The 21261-nt window shown below is 37.4% G+C and overlaps 1 protein-coding gene across 1 annotated transcript in view; it reads right to left on the reverse strand.

Moving 5' to 3' along the window:
• The window catches only part of TRHDE (thyrotropin releasing hormone degrading enzyme), a 380043-nt gene that overhangs the window by 166244 nt on the left and 192538 nt on the right, over window positions 1-21261 (reverse strand). Inside the window, exons 4-5 of the mRNA XM_044227809.1 lie at window positions 10819-10973; window positions 7772-7885 (exon numbers count right to left, since the gene is read on the reverse strand). Of these exons, the coding sequence (XP_044083744.1) occupies window positions 7772-7885; window positions 10819-10973 (269 nt within the window). The remainder of the gene's footprint in view (window positions 1-7771; window positions 7886-10818; window positions 10974-21261) is intronic.

The following is a 21261-nucleotide window of genomic DNA, read 5'->3' on the forward strand; positions in this document are numbered from 1 at the left end:
CCTTGATTAGCAGGAGTCTGCCTCTCCCTCTCCTTATGCCACTCCCCAGCTTGTGCTCTCTCTCAAATAAATAAATAAAATCTTAAGGGAACAAAAATAAGTATTATAGGTATAACTGAGGCAAAATTTTCAACAACCTCAAACTATGTTAATTAGCCTTTGTGGGTTTTTGTTCTTGTTTTTGTTTTTGTTTGGCTTTATCCTCACAGGATAGCCTTTTACATTTTTTTTTTTTTTTAATTCACATCACTTGAACTCACTACTTTCATTTCTCACATTCTTGTCTGGTAACATTTCAACAGTGAAAGTAACCTTGATGAAAAGGGAGAGAAAAAAGTCCCATAAAGTGTTATGGACTGAAACAGTCACTCCTTGCTTAGAAATGAGTTGTGTTCTAATGTCTTTGAAAACATATAGCTGCCTGGTTAAGGATGATTAATAATTAGGAAATTAATAAATCAGCTTTTGGTGGTCCTCTTAGTCCTCCGCCTTCAGTTTTGGTTGTACGTTGCAAAACAAATTTTTTTTAGCATATCTGGGAAAAAGCTGAATGATATCAAACGTTGAACAATACTATATTATAGGGAGACAAACATTTTTACTAGCAGTGGTAAGAGATACAGATTAACAATGGCATAATCTGCTATCATAAATAATGTGTTTGTGAACAAGGATGTCTAACAGAACATTTCATCATTTTTGACATTATCAATTTTTTGGTTTATCAAACACTGTCTGACAAGTTTTAGTAAGTGGAAGGTATTCTGCTTACAAACTGCTCTTACTTGAAAGGGGAATGAATGGGTTGATTTTCCTTGCAATATTTATAGATATGAAAAAGAATGGTCTTGCATTATTGTGAGCTCCAGGTTCAGAAGGATTTTCTTCTTAGGAAGTGTCTAATCTTGTCAATTGATCAGTTGCTTTTGAAATTCCTATGGAAATGTAGAAACACCTTGACACCATGCAAACCTGAACATGGTCTTCAGAAGAAATACTTTATTCCAAAGGGAATGCTCATTTATCTTTTATCTCTAAGTTTAAAATATACAAAACCTGAAACACTTAGTGTCTTTCTGAAGAAAATGATTGCTTTAAAGAAAATTCATTCTTTAAGAACATACAGGAGATTCCCATTTGCAGCTTTGTCTTAAATTTTAAAAATTCACATAGGAGAAAATGTGAGGTAATGTGACTAAGAAAACCTCCCAGATATACACCTGAACATACAAAAGGATAAATGAAAATATTTGAAAACTAAGGAATTATGATTATCTTTTCTTTCCTTCCTAAAGATTGTACTTAATAAAAATTGGTCTTCTATTAGAAACAGTAAATGAAGCAGAGTTACATTTTCTGAAACTTAACACACATTGATAACAAGCTCTTCAAAAGCTTGCATTTCTCAAACAATTGTGAAGCCAACGTTTCGATTCTTATAAATAAGAACAAGTGTAAATAAAAGTATGAATGCGCTATCTTCAGTGGCAGTTTCATCCTCAAAAATGCATTTGTGACATAAAATTTCTAAAATTGTTAATGTAGTTTCACAATTAATAAATGACTGCTCAGCCTTTTTCATCCCTTTTGTGAAGAGATGCCCTTAACAGGGCTACTGGCCCATCATTAACATGTTTTGTAAAAAGCACAGAATTAGCCCTGAAATGAGAGAAAATGTAAACACAACTGTTTTTTATTATAGTAACCTTAGTGAGAAGTATTGTCACGTGTTAGTATAATCGGCCTAGTTCCTTTTTCACTGCTATTTCTGCTAGAGATTCTTTGTGTCTCTTCAGCCAGCGATGGTTAGAACCCAAGTCTCTGGCCTGCTTCCTAACACTGATGCGCTTTTTGGATGAGCCTAATTTGTACACTTTTTGGTCTAACCCTCAGGGCACTGGGAACTCCTTCAGTGTTTACTCAGATTTCAGATATGGCAGACGAGATTCTTTCCTTCAGGGGCATCGGCTACTTTCCTCACTATAGCTCTTACTTCCTCTGTGCACTTTGTTTCTTTGTTACAAACCTACTGTTCACCAATGCCCCAAACTGCTCTGATCAAAAATGTTATGGAAAAAGCAACTCTTCCTCCCAGAAAAGAGAGCTACAGCTCACCAGTTCCACTCCAATGAGGGGGAAAAAAATAAAAAGTATTTTCTATTCTTTAAATTAAAAAAAATCTGTCTTCATCAGAGAACTGGCTTGCAGAAATGGGGAGGAGGGAAGAACAAAGGGAAAGCAGGAGATGAGGGCCATTTTGAAGGCTGTGGTCCCCCAAGAGACCCAAGTACACCCTCCTTCCACCTTCCTTCTAGCCTTTTAGTGTAAATGTCACCAATAAACTACTGAAGAGGATCAAAAAGACCATAGCCCCATGGAACTAGTCATAAGAATCCTTTAAATTTTTCACATCCAATGTGTGTTAGTCATTTGAAAAAAATATATCATTGACCAGTTGAAAACAATTGGGTCATCTAATTTACTGGCTTCTCAGGAGCAGAAAGAATATTATAATGTGGATTTTGATCATAATAGACAAATACAACTATATGAAAAATCATGAATATATATACATACATTCATTTGGTATTCAGTATTTGTTAGTAAGATTCTAAAATACATATTTAATTTCCAAGTGATCTATCTGTGACCCCATAGACCTACTGGGCAAATATACTTTGATACTGATGAAGTACAGATAATATCATCAACATACCAACTATTATGGAAACGTTTATTAACTAATTTTAAAAAGAATGCAAAAGACTTTTTCCCTGTGGCACCTGGGTGGCTCAGTGGGTTAAAGCCTCTGCCTTCAGCTCAGGTCATGATCCCAGGGTCCTGGGATCTAGCCCCACATCAGGCTCTCTGCTCTGCAGGGAGCCTGCTTCCTTCTCTCTCTCTCTCTCTCTCTCTGCCTGCCTCTCTGCCTACTTATGACCTCTGTGAAATAAATAAATAAAATCTTTAAAAAAAAAGAATTTTTCCCTATAGACATTAAGTCAAGTATGGAATTGAGAAACAAAGACCTGAACCAGTAAAATATTAACCAAAACCAAGATGTTTTCTTTCTACCTTTCTGTTCCGCCCAACTCTGGTAGAGTGTATATTATTATCTGGAATGCTGAAACAGTTTATCTTTACATTTAAACTGGAAAAAACAGTGAACTCAATCAACTCTATTTCAGTTCATCAATGATTTTCTCAACTTCTTTTTGAGTAAAAATAAAATAATTTAAAAAGGAAAGATAATTTTATCGCAATGCCTGTTAACTTAGGCAGGCAATTTTTGTTGGAGCACATTAAAATGATACTAAGTCTAATGGCAGAATTCATTTTTACTATTTCAGCCCCATCCAGGACAGAGACAACTGAGAACACTTCTCAAGGTTTTGGGCAATACAATTTAAGATTATCTTAAGTATTTAGCATAATGAAATTTAGTTGCATGATTCTCCATTAGTAGTTATCTTTATGCCCAGGTATGTGTCCTCATAAAAATTTAGGGAGAATTCCCAGTCTGCAGACTTTATCAGCATACAAAGTTATTGCTGTGTGCAGCTCCAGAGAATCCCAATTCATTTAACAAAGGAACATACACTCATGTTTAATAATTCTCATTATAGCAGCATGTCTTTATAATGCTATATTCAGGAAACTAAAGGACATGCCTACAATATAGATACAAACTATAATGAAAACGTATGCTATCTACAGAGGAGATCTGATTTGGCCTGCATCAGCACTAGGCCTATAAAATAAGGAGTTCAAAGTAGCATTTTACCATGTATTCTTTTCTTGTACTAAAAGTCCTTTATCATAGTTTATTTCATATTAAAATGGTCAAGAATTATTGAAGAATAGTAACTATGTTGAGTGAGTCTTCCTTTTTTTCCCTCCCATTCCAGGGAACATAGTGAGACTTAATACAACTGCCATCACTATCATACTGTAACTTGATCCATCCAATAACATTGTCACTAACAGCCAACTCTGATGAAATAGCGTCAAGCAAAAGGACTACATACTCCTGAAATGCATCCTTAGCCCTGAGCTGAAGAAGCTGCTTCTGATGATCTTGACACTTCTGTTTGATGAATGAAATATTATACAAGGCTTATGTTCCTACAGAAGAATCCACATTGCCAGTATAGATAAGAATTGATTTGGTGAGACTGAGTCCAGGTACAAGGATTATAAAAATTATTTTGTAATCTCTACATAATTGTTATAAATCTAGGGTGTCAAAACAGATGACTGGGCTTGGAAGTGTTAGGGCATCTATACATAAAATCAATGCCCCTTTCTAATGGAGCATTTATTTTCCAGGTACGTGATGCCGACTCACATTTGTATAGTGGCTCATACATTTCAAAGACCTTGCAAGTTATTTTATCTTCACAAAAATCCTGCGAGCGTGGTAAGTCAGGACAATTGCCCCCATTTTTCAAATGATAAGAAACAGTCAGAGCAGTGAAACACCTTTCCTGGAATCTGAATTTCTTATTTCCAGTCCATTCCTCGAACCTTCCGTTATAGCACCTGTAAAGGCCCATATCTATAAAATGGTAAACTTGATTAGTTTGTTGGGAACAAAACTATCATAACAGCTTTTATTCCATGGAGTGTTTCTAATATAAAAACTGATTACTTCTGTATCAGCAACTGGCTCTGAACACACACACACATACACACTCTAAGATTTTACTAACTAATTAAGCAGACTAAGCAAATATACTGGCCTAAATCAGAACAAGGACTTCCTTGACAAGATTATGTAATTCCGGGCTTCTTTATTGCTATTCCATTGAAGGTACTTTGTCATAACAATCACCATAGCAAATTGAAATTGTACTTTAGGGCCAGAGATTGGGTGTGTAAAAATGATAAAAGCACTGTTTTTGAGATTAAAGACAAAAGGGGTCAGCTTCCGGAATTCCTTTACTCCTGACTCGAGTCTGACTTCTGATTTTTCTATTTTAGGCTAAGCTCTAGCGAAGCCCCAGCCCTGCACTCCTAGGTAAGCTTTTGCACGTATCACAACGGTATGAGTTACTGCTGATGCAGCTGTCACTCTTGTTCTTTCTAGTATTTCTTCCACTCCTGCTGATGCCATTATGAAAAATAGTGCTGGCAGAGCCTGAAAGTTACTTAATATCCTCTTATCTATGGGGCTAACTTACTCTAAAAATTTTGTTTGCAAAGAAGATATTAATGACATAGAGAGGAGCAATTTGTTAATAATTTTTTCTCATAGGTTTTTTGAATTTAGTACAATGAGGTATTCTAAATATAGGTACCAAAAAGCAAAAGCAATCAGAGATTAGAAAGTGTTTATAATCTTTACAATCTGAACATAAAGAGACATCATGATAAGACCTGTACCTCCTCTCACTGTTGCCTAATTAACTGTAATGGATTTTATTCTTCCATTTATTAGTTTAATAAGGTGAGCTTCCTATATCACTGTACTTATAACATCATTAATTCTCATTTCTTAATTATGAAATATGGATTTATAGGAAATAAAAATCTTATATCTTACCACCCCAGGGTTTTTATACTTTCAGTTCATGGTCTGTATTCTATTAAAAACAAAGTCCCAGGTGGGTTATTTATACTTTATGTTCATTTTCAATACATCTTATAAATATGTTCTCCAGAAGGCCTACATTTATAACTTAACTGATAAAAATGATGAAAGAGCACAAAAAAATTATTCAGAGACAAAATCAGTATAAAGACATTGAGACTTGGGATATATATTGCCATGCCAGAGCCAACAAAGGCTGTCAGTTTTCAGCCCATGTATAATTCTGTTGATTACTTTTTAATCCAAGATGTATTTTTCATAATGATGACTAGAAGGGATTTTACAATAGATGGCTGAATGAACTTAAAAAAAAAAAAAAGCGTACCTATCTGAGTAACATGTCACTTGTATTTAGGTCATTTTTTTAATATTGAAACATAATGAAATTATAAATCAGTAATAATCCACAGCATAATGAAAATTTTAAACAAAGTTGGTTAAAAGTCATGTAAAAATGAAAAGATATTTGAAGGAACTTGGGGAATATTTTTAATATCTTTAAACATTCTGGTTTTAAAATTTCACATTTGTTACAAGAATGCTTTAAATAATTAATAGTATACAGTATTGGTGATTTTTTTTTAAAGTTCTTAAAAGGCATTTTCACTGCCATGATAAAGCAGCAAGATTTTTAGAATCGTGTCATATATGCAGACGCACCTAGTTACAGAGGGTTAAGTAAAAGTATCTCATTGTTTGAGGAAATGACCCATGTTGCTTTTACAAAATAAGGACAAAAAATGCATGAACATAATGAAAACATATCATATGATATTACTATGGTCATGGTTCCTCTGTGAGATTTGTAAGATCACATTATTTTTATGCAGCAGAAGTTGGCTGAACTGATGATAAAGTAGTTATATCATGACTTACAGACCATATTTCACCTTGGTTTAACTCTTCAAAACATACTCATAATTATGACAGATAATTAGATAATCACTATTAATAATTTAAACATCAAAAAACAGCAATGTAAAATAAATATATGTTATTGTTTATGCTATATCGCAGGTGAGATATGAGCTTCTAGAAGCCAACAAATGTTAGTAGTTGGCAACTTTTACACAGTTCATTAAATTAAATCTAAAATTCAAGTTCCAAAACAACATACATCCCGGGTTTCATTTAATAATAACATAGTTACTTATTGATTAACAAAAGCATATATAAAATGAAAACCTTATATTAAAAGACACATAAAAACCATGCCTTCCCTCCACTTTTTCTTTTAGGATGTTCTAGAACCATCATTGCTTAAATAGGACAACAAATCCGACTTCAGGTTCAGACAGATATATTTTTTGAGGCTTTTTTTTCTTAAAGGTGTTATTTATTTATTTGACAGGGAGAGAGACACCAAGAGAGGGAACCCAAGGCGGGAGTGGGAGAGGGAGAAGCAGGGTTCCCATTAAGCAGGGATCCCAGTGTGGAGCTCAATCCCAAGACCCTGGGAACATGACCTGAGCCCAAGGCAGATGTTTAATGACTGAGCCACCCAGGCAACCCCAGACAGATACATTCTTAGAGTACAGGTATAATGTGCATAATTCCTCATGAAGTTAATGACATCTTACCAAGTTATTTGATCCTAAAGTATATCTACAACTATAATGTATTTTATAAATAAGCAAATATTAGTCACAATGAAGAAGTATTAAGGTCTCATTTTTGTATATACAGAAATACTCTTCACACTTAAAATATTACTTATTAACTACTGTTACCTTTTCCATTTTAAAGAATTTTCCTTTGTTCTCAAATGTAACAATCTAAGATATTTCTATAAGAAAAGCTATACCATTTTGAAATCAACTTATAACCAATCAAACTCTATTCAGTTCTAATAAATAAAACAGAACTCTTTTGGAATACTTCCAATTTAAGTTAAATTTAAATTTTGGTAACTTTTTCTTTATTGGACATGTGATTTTTCCAGAGGGTATTTTCAGTCACCTCTAATGATAATATAAGCTCTAATGATAATATAATGATAATATAAGCTCTAATGAAATATAAGCTTTATTGTGGAGACAGGAGGAATGAGGTAAGATACAAATATAAGCTCTAATGATAATATAATATAATATAATGATTATATAAGATAATGATAATATAATATGAGACCAACCTTTTGCTAGGAAGTCCAAACAACTAAAAAAAAAGTGCACCTACCATATTCCAGCCAGGGTAGAGGTAGTCTGTGCCAACAAATTCAAAGTAGTGAGCAAAACCTTCCTTCAGCCACACATCTTCCCACCATACTGGAGTCACAAGGTCACCAAACCACTGCAATTGAAAAATGAATGAGCATCAGATAGAATCAAATTTATCCCAGAATTATTTCATCTAAAATTAAATGTATTAAACTATAACTATCATACTGGAATTTATGATCTTAAAATGTACTGTGGCAAGACTACTCATTTGTTCAATCACTTGGTGACATGAGTTTTTTGTTTTTGTTTTTGTGGGGCTTTTTTGGTAAATGTATTCAGGGAAGAACACAAATACAATGACCAAGAATACAAAAAGAGTATTTAACCTGGAGAAGAAAAAACTCAGGAGAAAAAACAAATGATAGCTATTTTCAAATATTTGGAGGTCTAATACACAGAAGACAAAGAGACTTGTGTCATGTGGCCCTACAAGGTACAAATAAGGACTAACAGGGTTGGAAGATGTCTGCTGAAAATATAGGAGACCCTCTAATGGAATGAGATGGCCAAAGGAGAATACTGCCTTAAGTGGTGAGCTGCTCATCACAGGAGGTATTGAAGCATTGCCTTCCAACAGCAAGACAACTCAAAGAAGACATGGGCTGGTTGAAGAAACTGAGGACTTGCAGTCTCTCTATGATCTTGTGATAACAAGAGGCTGGATCAAAAAAAAATCTCTAAAATCCCTTCATGAAAAATAATGTCTCATTTTTACTTATTTATTTATTTATTTATTTATAAATAGAGAGAGAGAGAAAGCTAGTGGGGGGAGGAGCAAAGGGAGAAGGAGACAGCAAATCTTATGCAGGCTCCATGCCCAGCCTGGTTCTGGACACAGGGCTTGCTCTCAAGACTCTAAGATCATGACCTGAGCTGAAACCAAGAGTTAGACGCTTAACTGACAGAGCCACCAAGGTGGCCCAATAATGTTGTCATTGTTAAATGGTGTTTTAATTAACTCACGATGCGCCACTCTTAAAAATAAAAACTAAGACATTATATGTTTAGAGTTATCCTAAGGACCTTGGGTGTGATGATGAAAAGTTGGGAAATGTCCCTTCTTGTACAGCTGATGCTTTATTGTGGAGACAGGAGTAATGAGGTAAGGTACAAAATAAAAAATATATAAGCAGATGAACAACACAATTTCAAATCCTAATAAAATGTGACAGGAATGGGGGAAGAGCCACTCTTGACTGTCAAAGCAAAAATGCTCTCTCTAAGCCATTGACAGTTGAGCTTAGACTTTAACGATAAGAAGGAACCGGTCAGGAGAAAGCCTTGGGAAGAAGATTCCAGGCAGATGTGAGCAACACTTAGTGTGAAGAGCCTAAGTGGGAAAAAGATATTTAAGAAACTGAAGGAGAAAAAGAACAGTTATCAGGTCAGGTATAGCTTAGGAGCTCCAGGAAAGAGCTTGGTGACTGTGGTTTCTGTTATCAATAATAAAGAATCAGTTACTCAAAAGGATCTCGAACTGAAGTACAAATAAGCAATAATTCAACATTAATGGACACAAAATAAATGATATTTAAAATAATTTTTATTCTTAATCAAAAATGGATATTTCTCCTTTAAACTGAGAGCCTGTCTTGAAAATCATGACAATGCATAGGTGAGAAGAGACGGTAATGCAGAAAATAACTTGGTAATGAGAATGGAAATTCTGTTTTTCCCAGCCTCTAGTTCATCTTCTCAAGGTAAGTGGCCTAGCACCAATAAGTTATAACAAGAAAGTTGACATAGAATATGGAACAAATAAAATCCAGTTCTAGGAACAAAGATAACATCACCAATGTACTCTTATTTCAACAGACTATCCAAGTGAACTGTTTCTAGGAATCTACAAAAAGGAAGCTGCTTATGCCTCCAAGAATTACTGTGTTTCATTGGAAATCCTCCTCTTTAGCATGGTGGAGGAACCCTGATTATCTGTGCAATGGATCCCCTTACATCTCTGGGGCAAGGGACACATGCCTGACCTGGCCAGCAGGACAGACAGAAGCATCGTACAGGTGTCCTTGCGGGAGGCTGGCATTGAGGGAAATGGCCACATGGCCTGAACCAATTTATCATTAAATCAGTGTTCATGTATTAGCATTTAGCACTTCACTTTCTTTTGCTGACAGCATTTTCCACATAATTCCTTCTTGAGTTTTTCCATCTTTTTAAAAAGGTTTTGGGTTCCTAACAAATAGAAGCCATACAGTATCGCAATGAGATTTCCAGTGGTTTAATTTAAAACCATCCATACCCACCAGGAGAGGTACTGCTTTCCATTAGCATGAACATTTATTTTCAGTTTTGTCTTTCTTTTTTTTTTAAACTAGAATCAAGATTCAAATAAGCATTGCGAAATCTCTGTAATACCTTCCACTCGTTGTAAGAAAGTGCATAAAATCAAAATGAAATTAATTTTATCTTTGCTTCACTACAAAGTTGGCTAATTTACATATGAATTTCTAAACATGCCAAGACAAAAAAATATCCATCACTAGAGAACAAAGAGTCTATGGCTGAGTTAGTGAAAGACGTCCTAAGTGTCTATGTGATGGGAAAAAGGGAATAACAAATTGATTTCAGCAAAAGCAAATTTTGACACGTACACAAAACTCAGCTGCATCTTGCAGCAACGCAATAAATCACTGCCATCGCTGCACTTACCATACATACACGCCAATAATCACAAGGAAATAAAGCAAGGTTGACAAGGACCCAGGACCGGACAGGGTCTCAGAAGAGGCTGCTGGGTGGCTCTTCCCTCTCACGCCTCAACTACACTGAATGACAGTTGCTTATTCAATACCATCAGTGTGTTTGCTTTTGTTTGTGCCGTCAGCTGAGAAAAATGACATACCCTCCGTAAAGAACAGCACAGTGCTCTCTACCTAATTAAAACTTAATTGGGAGGGTAATAATGTAGTTCCTAATCTAAGTATCTGAAATCATTCTGCATTCTCAATAGTTTGCAGTCATACTTACACCTGATCCTTTTCCTCCTACCTGGTGACATATCTCATGAACAATGACCATGGTGACATCCAGTAAATAAGAAATAGATGAAACACTGGGATCCAGCAGTATTCTTTGCTCCACAAAAATACTTAGTCCCCAGTTCTCCATAGCAGCGTACGGATGCTTAGGCACAGCTAAGAGATCTAGAAATAGAATAAAACAATTCCAAAGGCTTTAACAGACATATCGGATTCTAAATTCATATCCTAGAAAAGTCCAGAAATCCTAATGAAAGGGAATATTTGCTCTTTCTCGGTAATTTTTTTTTTCTAAATTAAACTACCTGCCATTTCTCCATGACAGCAGAAATATAGGCTATCCCTGTACACGCTGGCCATATCCATTCATCACCGTTCATTTTCAGACCCAGTGTTGGAAGAGGCTGGAAGTATCGGCACCATTATTGATGGGCCCATCCTAATAAGTTTCAGGAAGTCAAGGAAACCAAATGCAGCAAAAATCTACAGAGTCAAAAGGCATTGTGCCTTCTAATGAAAATATATTCAGCCCAAGGCAGTGAATACTGTATGCTTTCTTTTACCTCAAATTTTTTTTGAGAGAAAACATCTATCAGTTTAAAAGTGTGATGTGTCATTTTTTTAATTGCAGAGATGCTCCTGTATTTTTTGAGTTCTGTTAAAAATAAAATGTTGCATGCAAATACAGCTTAGAGACAAGACTGCAATAGTGGAAACTGGCAAAAGGACTAGTGAGGGAATCCGCAGGCTTCGGTTCCGGTCCTGCCCTCCACCATTAACTAGATATATGACCTCGGTAAATCACTTAATTTCTCAAGACCACAATTCCCTCACCTATAAAATAAGGTTATTGGCCTTCATTATCTCTAAAATCCCTTCCAGCTCCAAAAATCTTTGATTAGATGATACTAAGATGTGTGCTTATTTTAAAAGGCTGCAGAGGTATTATCAAGTTCTGGTTAAGGTGACACAATAAGTTCATGCTTTGATGTACTCCCTCAGCTCCAAACACATAGGAGTGATAAATAAAATATTAAAAGGGAAAACTAAAAAATATCTCCAAGCTTGAAAATGAACCTCTTCATGGATCAGAAATGGTACAGAAATGCAAAGCAGTCGTTGCGTGTGAAGCCAGAGTCCTGCGGGAGACGGGTTCCAGCAGGATCCACGGGAGCCAAAGGGACCCAAGCCAAGATGACCGCGTGATGCCAGGGGTTGGGTAGGGTGTGTGTGTGTTCACAAGGGCTGTCCGTAGCTGCTGCTCATGGCTTCTCGGGAAAACCAGGAAGTAACAGAGTGAGGATTCAAACCCAGGGAGCTCGATTCCAGAGCTTTGCTCTTAATCACAACATAAGGTTTTCAGTCTCTGACCCAAAAGCTCCAACTCCCAATAACCCTAGAGGAACTACCTGGGATGCTGAGAAAAAAAATGGCACAAGAATGTTTGCTACAGTATTGTCTTTGTTTTTGTTTTTTAAAGATTTTATTTATTTATTTGAGAGAGAGAAAGAGAGCATGAGAGGAGAGAGGTCAGCGGGAGAAGCAGCCTCCCTGCCGAGCAGGGAGCCTGGGACTCGATCCTGGGACTCCAGGATCATGACCCGAGCCAAAGGCAGTTACTTAACCAACTGAGCCACCCAGGCGCCCCAGGATAGTTTTTTAAGAGTGAAAGAAGAGGGGTGCCTGGGTGGCTCAGTCAGTTAAGGTTCAACATCTGCCTTCGGCTCAGGTCATAGTCCTGGGGTCCTGGGATCTAGTCCTGCTTTGGGCTCCCAGCTCAGCAGGGAGAAGCAGGCTCCCCTTCTTCTTTGCGCCCCCCTGCTCATGCTCTCTCTAAGAAATAAAATCTTAAAAAAAAAAAAAAAAAAAAAAAAGGACAATGAAAAGGGAAAATCAAATGCCTTTTAATAAGGTAGTGGAGAAAGAAACTATAAAATAGTTATAAGAGAGGAATACTACACAGCAATCTTACCCCTAGATTCTTTTTTTTTTTTTAAGATTTTATTTATTTATTTGACAGAGAGAAATCACAAGTAGACGGAGAGGCAGGCAGAGAGAGAGAGGAGGAAGCAGGCTCCCTGCTGAGCAGAGAGGCCGATGCGGGACTCGATCCCAGGACCCTGAGATCATGACCTGAGCCGAAGGCAGCGGCTGAACCCACTGAGCCACCCAGGCGCCCCAATGTTGAGGGAACAAGTAAGGTGTAAATTAACCCTTATTATAGGATACTCAAAAATAAGCAGACTAATTCCATATGTTATAAATGGACACTCACACACATGTACACACATACCCAGAAAGTAGTTGCAAAATGCACATACAGTCACACATGTACAGGAATGATGAACACCAAATTCAGAATCATGACTGCTTCAGGAAAGAAAGGGCAGAAAGGGGTTGAGGGACAGTCTTTTAGGTTCATGGACTCCATTTCAGCACAGGGTTGGAGAGGATTTCCACACCACCAAGCAATTCCTGGACACTGGAAAATATGAGAATTCAACTCAATTCTGCCACTATCTACCCGGAGATAGCATCAGATTCCACAGGTTAAGGGTTCGGTCCTACAGGACCATCCTGTAGCCCCACTTAAGATGCTAGTAACAAGCCCGGGCTGTTATCTGTATTTCCAACTGACTGGCTATAAATCAGAGGTTCCCACAACCACCTCCTTTGGTTTGATTAATTTGCAAGAGAGGTACACATGACTCGGAAAAATGTTTTTACTTACTAGATTATTACAGTTTATTACAAAAGGATATAACTCAGGAACAACCAAATGGAAGTGATGCATAGGGCAAGATACTGGCAAAGGGCGTGAGGCTTCCATGCCCTCTTAGAATGCACCATTCTCCCAAAATCTTTCTGTTCACTACCAGGGAGGCTCTCTGAACTCCATCCCTTGGGGTTTTTACAGAGACTTTGTTACACAGACCTAACTGACTAAATTTTTGGTCTTTGAGAACTGACCTCAATCTCCAGCCCTTTTCCCCTTTCAGGAGGTGGAGGCCAGAAGATAGGACTAAAAGTTCCAACTCCCTAATCATGTGATTGGGTCCACAGCAAGATCAGATCCGCCCCCATCTTTAGGTGAATTCCAAAAGCCACCTCACGAACCTAACAAAGATACCAACATTAACATAACAAAGACATTCAAACCCTTAGGAAATTCCAAGGGTTTTGGAAGCTCTAAGCCAAAAACCAGGTAGGAGCACCAGACACATTTGAGTACATACATTGATACATACATTTGAGAAATACATATCAAATATATATGAGAAATATATATTTGGTCATTCAGATGACCAAATACTGCCAGTACTGCAGATGGTCACAAAAGGGATTTCAAACTTGTCTTTAATTTTAATTTTTTTAAAGCAGGTGATTGTACATGGATATTATTTGTAATATTATTGTTTCTTTCTGTATGCTTTCCATATTTCATAATAAGAAAAAGAATAAAATCACTGGCAGTCTTATAATATGGTTGACTGTCATGTACTCATCATTTCAATGAGTATCTTTTCGCCACTTGCTCTGTCCTTAAGTCTGAGATGTATAATAAAATAAATTGGTATGATCCATATTTCCACTACATTTTAATCTCAGAATGGGGACATGATGGCATAAAATAAGAAATAATAGAAAGAATAAAAAGTGCTGTGAAAGAGAGAAAAAATGTCTCATTGGAGAAATTCCCAAGAGTTATTATTTGAGAAGGACAACAAAAGCCAACGGGATTTCCACAGGCAGTCAGAGGTACATCTGCATTCATGGACACACGTATTTATTTAACATCTCCTTCACGCAATATAAGAATTGTTCTGTCCCTCGAGTTCTCCTTACCCCTTGCTCTAATGGCACTTACATTCCTATGGGGTGCATGCAGGAGGAGGAGGTCAATCATCAAATAGTAAATGAATGAAAGAAATTCAGTGAACAGTAAGTTCTACAAAGAAAATACAACTGAGTAAGAGAGTAATTGACGGATGAGGTTGGTGCAGTGCGGTCAAGGCAGGCCTCGTGAAGTAATCACATTTCACCTGAGGTGTGAATAATGTTTGAACCCAGCCATCCAAAGACTTGCTGAAGTGTGTTCTAAGAAGGGACAACAAATGTAAAGGTCCTAAGGAGGACATGAAATGGGATATGAGGTGAGTATATTGGACAAACAGGAAGAAGGTCAGTGTGGCTGAAAGGGATAAAAGAGAACAAATTGCAAATACATCATAGGTAGACATTCTTCTATGTAAGATTTTAATTTGAGACCTTCCCTAAATATGACCAAACTAGGCAACAGATCCACCCTGTGCCAACTCTGTCTGCCACCAGCAGATGGCAACAGCAGTAACCCATCTGGGGTCATTTTCTTGAAGGAACACGTGAACTTAGGAACAATCCTTTGGAGCCACGCCTGTTGAAAACAGAGGCACTTCTGCATGCTGGAGTTCTTCAAGAGTTGAGAGTAGTCAGGTCCCCGAAAATAAGTGAGCAGATCAGTCCACACACTGGATTGGCTCAACTGGCACAGAGAGAAGATTCCTGACTTGAGCCTGATGGGGACTCTAGCTGATAAGTAGGAAGGTACACTTCAGGGGCAGTCATCAGACAGCAAGAACCTAACTAGCAGCGTAAGCAGGTACAGTGAGGGTCAGTTAAAGGTGCTAAAGAAACCACTAATGGTGATCTAAACAGTCAGCAGGTTACCTATTGGTTTCTAGACTTCCAAGGGCACAGAAGTCAGGCCTGAGTAATAAGGCTATACATCAGCCAGACAAGAACTCTTCAGCAAATGGAGCTAGACTCGGAAAAAGTGATGGAGAACAGAGTAAAACACAGAAGCATCAGTAATAGGAGGCAGCTTCACAGACACAGAAAGGTCTTACAATAGATATAGGGAACCATGTCTATGGATAGCAGAAAGGGGGAAAATGTGGAACTAAAAAAACCAGATTATGCTACTATGCATATAATAACCTTGCAACAAAATACCAAAGAAAATTGGATTTTGTTCTAACAACTGCTAAGAGATTTTTTTTTTAATTTTTAAAGATTTTACTTATTTATTTGACAGACAGAGATCACAAGGAGGCAGAGAGGCAGGCAGAGAGAGAGAGAGAAGGAAGCAGGCTCCTGCTGAGCAGAAAGTCCGATGTGGGGCTCGATCCCAGGACCCTGGGATCATGACCTGAGCCGAAGGCAGAGGCTTTAGCCCACTGAGCCACCCAGGTGCCCCGCTAAGAGATATTTTAACTGGGCCTCTCTGCTCTGTGTCTTTATAACTTAAGGACTCTTAATATTTTTATATTTGTATATAGTTTTATATTTTAAGAAAATTTGGGGAGCATCTGGGTGGCCCAGTTAGTTGAGCATATGACTCATGATTTTGGCTCAGGTCATGATCTCATGGGTCATGGGACTGAGCCCCAAGTCAGGCTCTCCAAATAGCAGGGAGTTTACTTGAGTTTCTCTCTCTCTGCCCCTCCCCCCACTTGCTCACATACTCTCTCTCTCAAATAAATAGATAAATCATAAAAAAAAGAATGCTTTTGTGAAGCATATATCCATACTGATACACAAATATTCTTACCAGTTTTACTTCCAATAGCCAAAAACTAGAAATAAATCAAATGTCTATCAGCAAGTAGATACTGTGGTATATCAACAAAATTCTATTCAGCAATAAGAAGACATGAACTGTCGATATACATAGCAAAGCTGAATCCTGAAATAGCTATACTGAGTAAAAAGGAATATATATATAAATATATATATATATATATATATATATATATATATATATATAGTGAATCACACATTTATGTGAAATTCTAGAAAATGCAAACTGACCTACAGTGTCAAAAAGCAGATCAGTGGTCTCCTGGGGACAAAGATGGAAGATGTTAAAATGTTAAATGTTAAAAAAGATTGCAACAGGAAATTTTTAGGAGTGAAGGATATGCTCATTAGGGTGATGATTTCATGGGTATACACACATCTTAAAAAAATCAAACTGTACACTTTAAATGTGGGTAGTTACTGCACTTACTATACCTCAATGAAGATGTTTTTTTAAAAAAGTACCTTCGGTAAGTTGAATTTTTTTTTAATATTTTATTTATTTCTTTGACAGATAGAGATCACAAGTAGGCAGATAGGCAGGCAGAGGGCAGGGGGAGCAGACTCCCTGCTGAGCAAAGACCCCTATATGGGGCTCGACGCCAGGACCCTGAGATCATGACCTGAGCAGAAGGCAGATTCTTAATCCACTGAGCCACCCAGGCACCCCTGAAATATTCTTTTGCTTAACTTTGAAGTTGTTAAGAGTTATTCACAATGAATTAGGTTATTTCCATTTTTACAAAAATAACTTTGTCATGAGGCTACATCCATTAAAATGTGCAACCTTCCTCTATAATATGCCCTGAAAACAGAAGAAAATTCAAATGGTTCAGATTTAATTTACTTGGAAATTCAAGGAAAATCCTGGATAAAATTACGCATAGGACTCTGTTTCCAATTAATTACTACAGCTTTAAAAACTATAGACAGATAGCAAATATTCGTATAATTCTAGTAAATGCAATTACATACATTAACATAAAAATCTGACTTTCTCTACTTGATCCCTTCAATGCACTGTAATTTGCCTTCTACCTTTAACACTGTGTCAAAACAGCTCTTGGCTGACTAAAATCTCAGAATCCTATGGACACTTCTCAGTTCTTATTTGCTTGATATTATTGAGAATTATCATACTGTTTGTTGGTCGGGGTCTGTCATAACAGGATATTGATGTTTTCCTCCACTTCTGAGATTAGCCTATCTTATTTTTGTTGCTTGCTGTTTCTATTTCGTCATCCTGGCTTTTGAAAATCAAAGCTCCTAAGATTTCCATCTGTGAGTTGTTTTGTGTTGGTTTTCTTTATAACCCATTGAACTAGTTTTCTTTGAATGTTCTCACCCACTCCAATGTCATTTGTCACCTCCTACATGCACAGAAGCCCTCTTTGAGATCCAGAGGAAAATATGGAAACGTCTTTGTGGTAGACTGTTATCTGATATCTCCCCAGTGTACTATTCCTTCTGGAATAGATCACTCCCATTAATCTAGTCTAAACCTAAAGATAACCTTGCAACTTCCTCCTCTGCACTCTGAAGCAAAGTCAATCACCAGGGAAAATGTCCTACTACCCTGACAACACTATGCTTTGAGGAACACTGAAACTATGTGGAAAGATCCAAAGAATCACCAAATAGGGTCTAATAATACATACAAACCGAAATGGTCTCCAGCATTAGTGGCAGTGTAAATATCTATTCCAATGTACTCTACATAATTAAACAACCACTAGCAGAAAAAGTGTGGGATATTTGGCCTCTCCATGCTGTGGGTCAGATTCTGGACTTACAGATCATTGTGGGTCGTCATCTAGAATAAGTTGTATTGGCTCTAACTCTGGGCACATCCAAGCCCTAGCTCTAGGGTTAGAATCTATTGTCCTTCAACTCAGATACTTTCTGCCACAGTATTGCGTTTGCACTCCATGTTCTAAGAGTAAAGGAGATATCATCTGAAACATGACTTCGAAGTACTTGTCTATTGTCTTGCTCTCTCTTGACACTTTCCCTTTTGCCTAAGTCAGACTCCCTAAAGTCCTGGCTCTCCTCAGCAATATTTTCTTCACCAGCCAATTCTGGCTTCGATTATCCACATGCAAATTTGTGAATTCATTTTGCACTTGCCATCCATTTATTTAACTAAACATTTTGAGAGTAGTAAGAGAGTCCAGGTTAAGATCAGAACTCACAATGACCCATATTTCAAACTTGAGCCTGAATAGGGATAGAAAGTCCTGGAAGATAACAGTTAAATACCAAAGAAAGAAGTTGGATACCTGCAACTCAAGAGCATTACCTCAGGGACCAATCCCTCCAGACCTGAGCAGACGACAGAGCCGCTGCCAAGTCCAGAGTATGACCAGAGGAAGTGGATCTTTCCCGAAAAGCAGTGGTCCCTGTTTGGGTGTGCGATTTTCTGCTTGGAAAATCTAAGGCGCCAGACATTAATCCTATAAGTTTTGGTCTCACAATGGGGAAAAATCCATAAGGCTTTCTCACAGGAGTAATCTTTCTTATTTTCCCTATATGTGCAATATATTTTGTCCATTCATCCAGTCATTCACAAAGTTGGCTGAGTCCTTACTCTGCCTCAGGACAGGAGTCTGACAATGACCTGGCTCCCATGGAACTCACATTCCAGCTTTGGGGTTGAAGGGCAGTGGAGGGGGAGGGTGGGGGAGGGGCCAAAGAATACTCAGATAAATAAAACAATAAGAGATTAAGATTGGCACTATAATGAAAATAACACAGGAGATGTTAAAAAAAAATATGGGGTTGTAGGGAGGATACTTCCTAGTCAGTGTGAGTGACAAGGAAAAGCCTCTCTGGGGAGACAGCATCAAAGCTGGAACCCCAAACAAACTGAATTTCACCTCCATAAAGGCAAGTCACTTTTTATTTCAATCACTGCATTTCCAGGGCCCAGCAGTGCCAAGAATATGGCTGATGTCCAAGAACTTACTGCAAAATGAATGAATCATTTTCCTTCTGATGACGAGTCATGCTGAATATAGCTTACAACTGGTTTTGCTGGTATTAAGAGCCAAATAGGTACATAACCATTACCAGTACCCATCTAAGAAAGAGCATTAAATTCTGCAATTCTGGTCCGCAGACCCATGGTTCTCTGGCATGTGAAGTGTTCTGCTGCTTCTTTAAACTCTTCCACTGAGGAGCACTCAGAGGCACACCCTCCAGATTCACAGAAGCATTGTGGACTCTGCCCTGGACCTTCCACCCAAATCCATCTTGCTCTCAAATCCCCAACTTCTGACCTAATTCTTCCTTCTGTGTCCTGCTGCATGTCACCCTATAAATCACACCCCCCTCCAACACTGTCCTCCGTTCTCTACTAACAGCATCTCAATCACAGCCCAAGTTCTCTTTCCAGCTCTGCTCCCCAGGCCTTCTTGCAGAGGATAGCGAACGTAACAGTTAAACCTTGGGACTTTGAGTCTTCACTGTCTGGGATCCAAACCCAGCTCCAACACTTACACGTTGGAAAACTTAGAACACTTGGCTTAATCTATACCAGGTTCCATTCCTCATGGATAAAATGCAGATATTAATGGTACCTTCCATGCAGGTTGTCATGCAGATTAAATGAGATGGTGCATGAAAGCAGTTAGTCTGCAGTACAAACCCTGATAAATCAATGCTATCACTAGTTGGGATCTTTCCAGCTCACCCCCACTTGGGGGAATTGAATGCATCGCAGGCTCTAGCTTGGAAGAGGAAAAATCTTATCTTTGAACAAAGATGAAGTGATGGCTAATGTTACATTAGACATTTTAATTTCTGAATTTTAAATTCTGAATTGAGATTTTATGTTAAAGCCATAGAGGACCTACCTACAAATGAGAAAACAAAACAAAAGAGACTACATCATAGGACATTTCCATATTATCATCCAGGGATCCTAAGTACATTTTAAAAGGTATAGTAGGTAAAAACAAATGTTATATTTTGATTATCCCATGACTAGCACTTGCTCAAGATACTATATACATATGCATTTATTCTTCAGTATAAAAAATAAAACTCCTTGCTCTGACAATTACCATATGTGGCTAGTAGAAATATAAGTTGCATTTGAAATTGTAATATGAACAAGGTGAAATTCACAGAAGTCACCTATTATCAGTATTTATAAAATGAGAACAACCAACTTCTTTTCTTCCTCCCAATTGTAAATTCTGAAGTTTTGTTTTTTATTTTTTTTACTCACAAAGTGGTTAGGTCCTAAACCAGTGTTTTTAAGATCATTTGACAGAGAGGTGTTTAAGCTTTGCCCTTCCCTGAGTACATTAAACCAAATTTAAGAGTGAATCAGTCCTTCAAAGCTTAAAACAAAACACCCTTTCTCCTGATGGACTTTCTAGTGGGGCATCTTTCTATCAAAAAAGGCTAGTTTCAGCTACACCTTTTGGCCTATAACAGAATTTTCATCAGTACCACTTGTATTCACCAGCTTAGCATTTAAGTTCTCAAATTCCTAGCATTTTCCCAAAGTAGCATTAGGCCATAATATGCAGTCTATGTTTTTGCTGATCCTCCTGCCACATATTCATAAGATTTTTTTTTCATTTCTGCAATCACTTTTTTTCGACACTTACTGATTACTGTCAGTTGCAAAGGAGGAATGCTTTTCATGTGTTGCTTAATTTCCTTTTCCCTTGAAAAAGAATTTCTATGCCAAAGGACTTATCCTATATGCACAAGGAATATTTGTCATTTTCTCACCCATTTAATTTTTTAAATTAGCTCTACTTCAAATTTCCATCATCATATTTTGCATCTTCTTTCAAGCACTTTCCAAACTCATTGGTCT

Source organism: Neovison vison, chromosome 12 (assembly GCF_020171115.1).
Source record: "Neovison vison isolate M4711 chromosome 12, ASM_NN_V1, whole genome shotgun sequence".
Lineage (NCBI taxonomy): Eukaryota > Metazoa > Chordata > Mammalia > Carnivora > Mustelidae > Neogale > Neogale vison.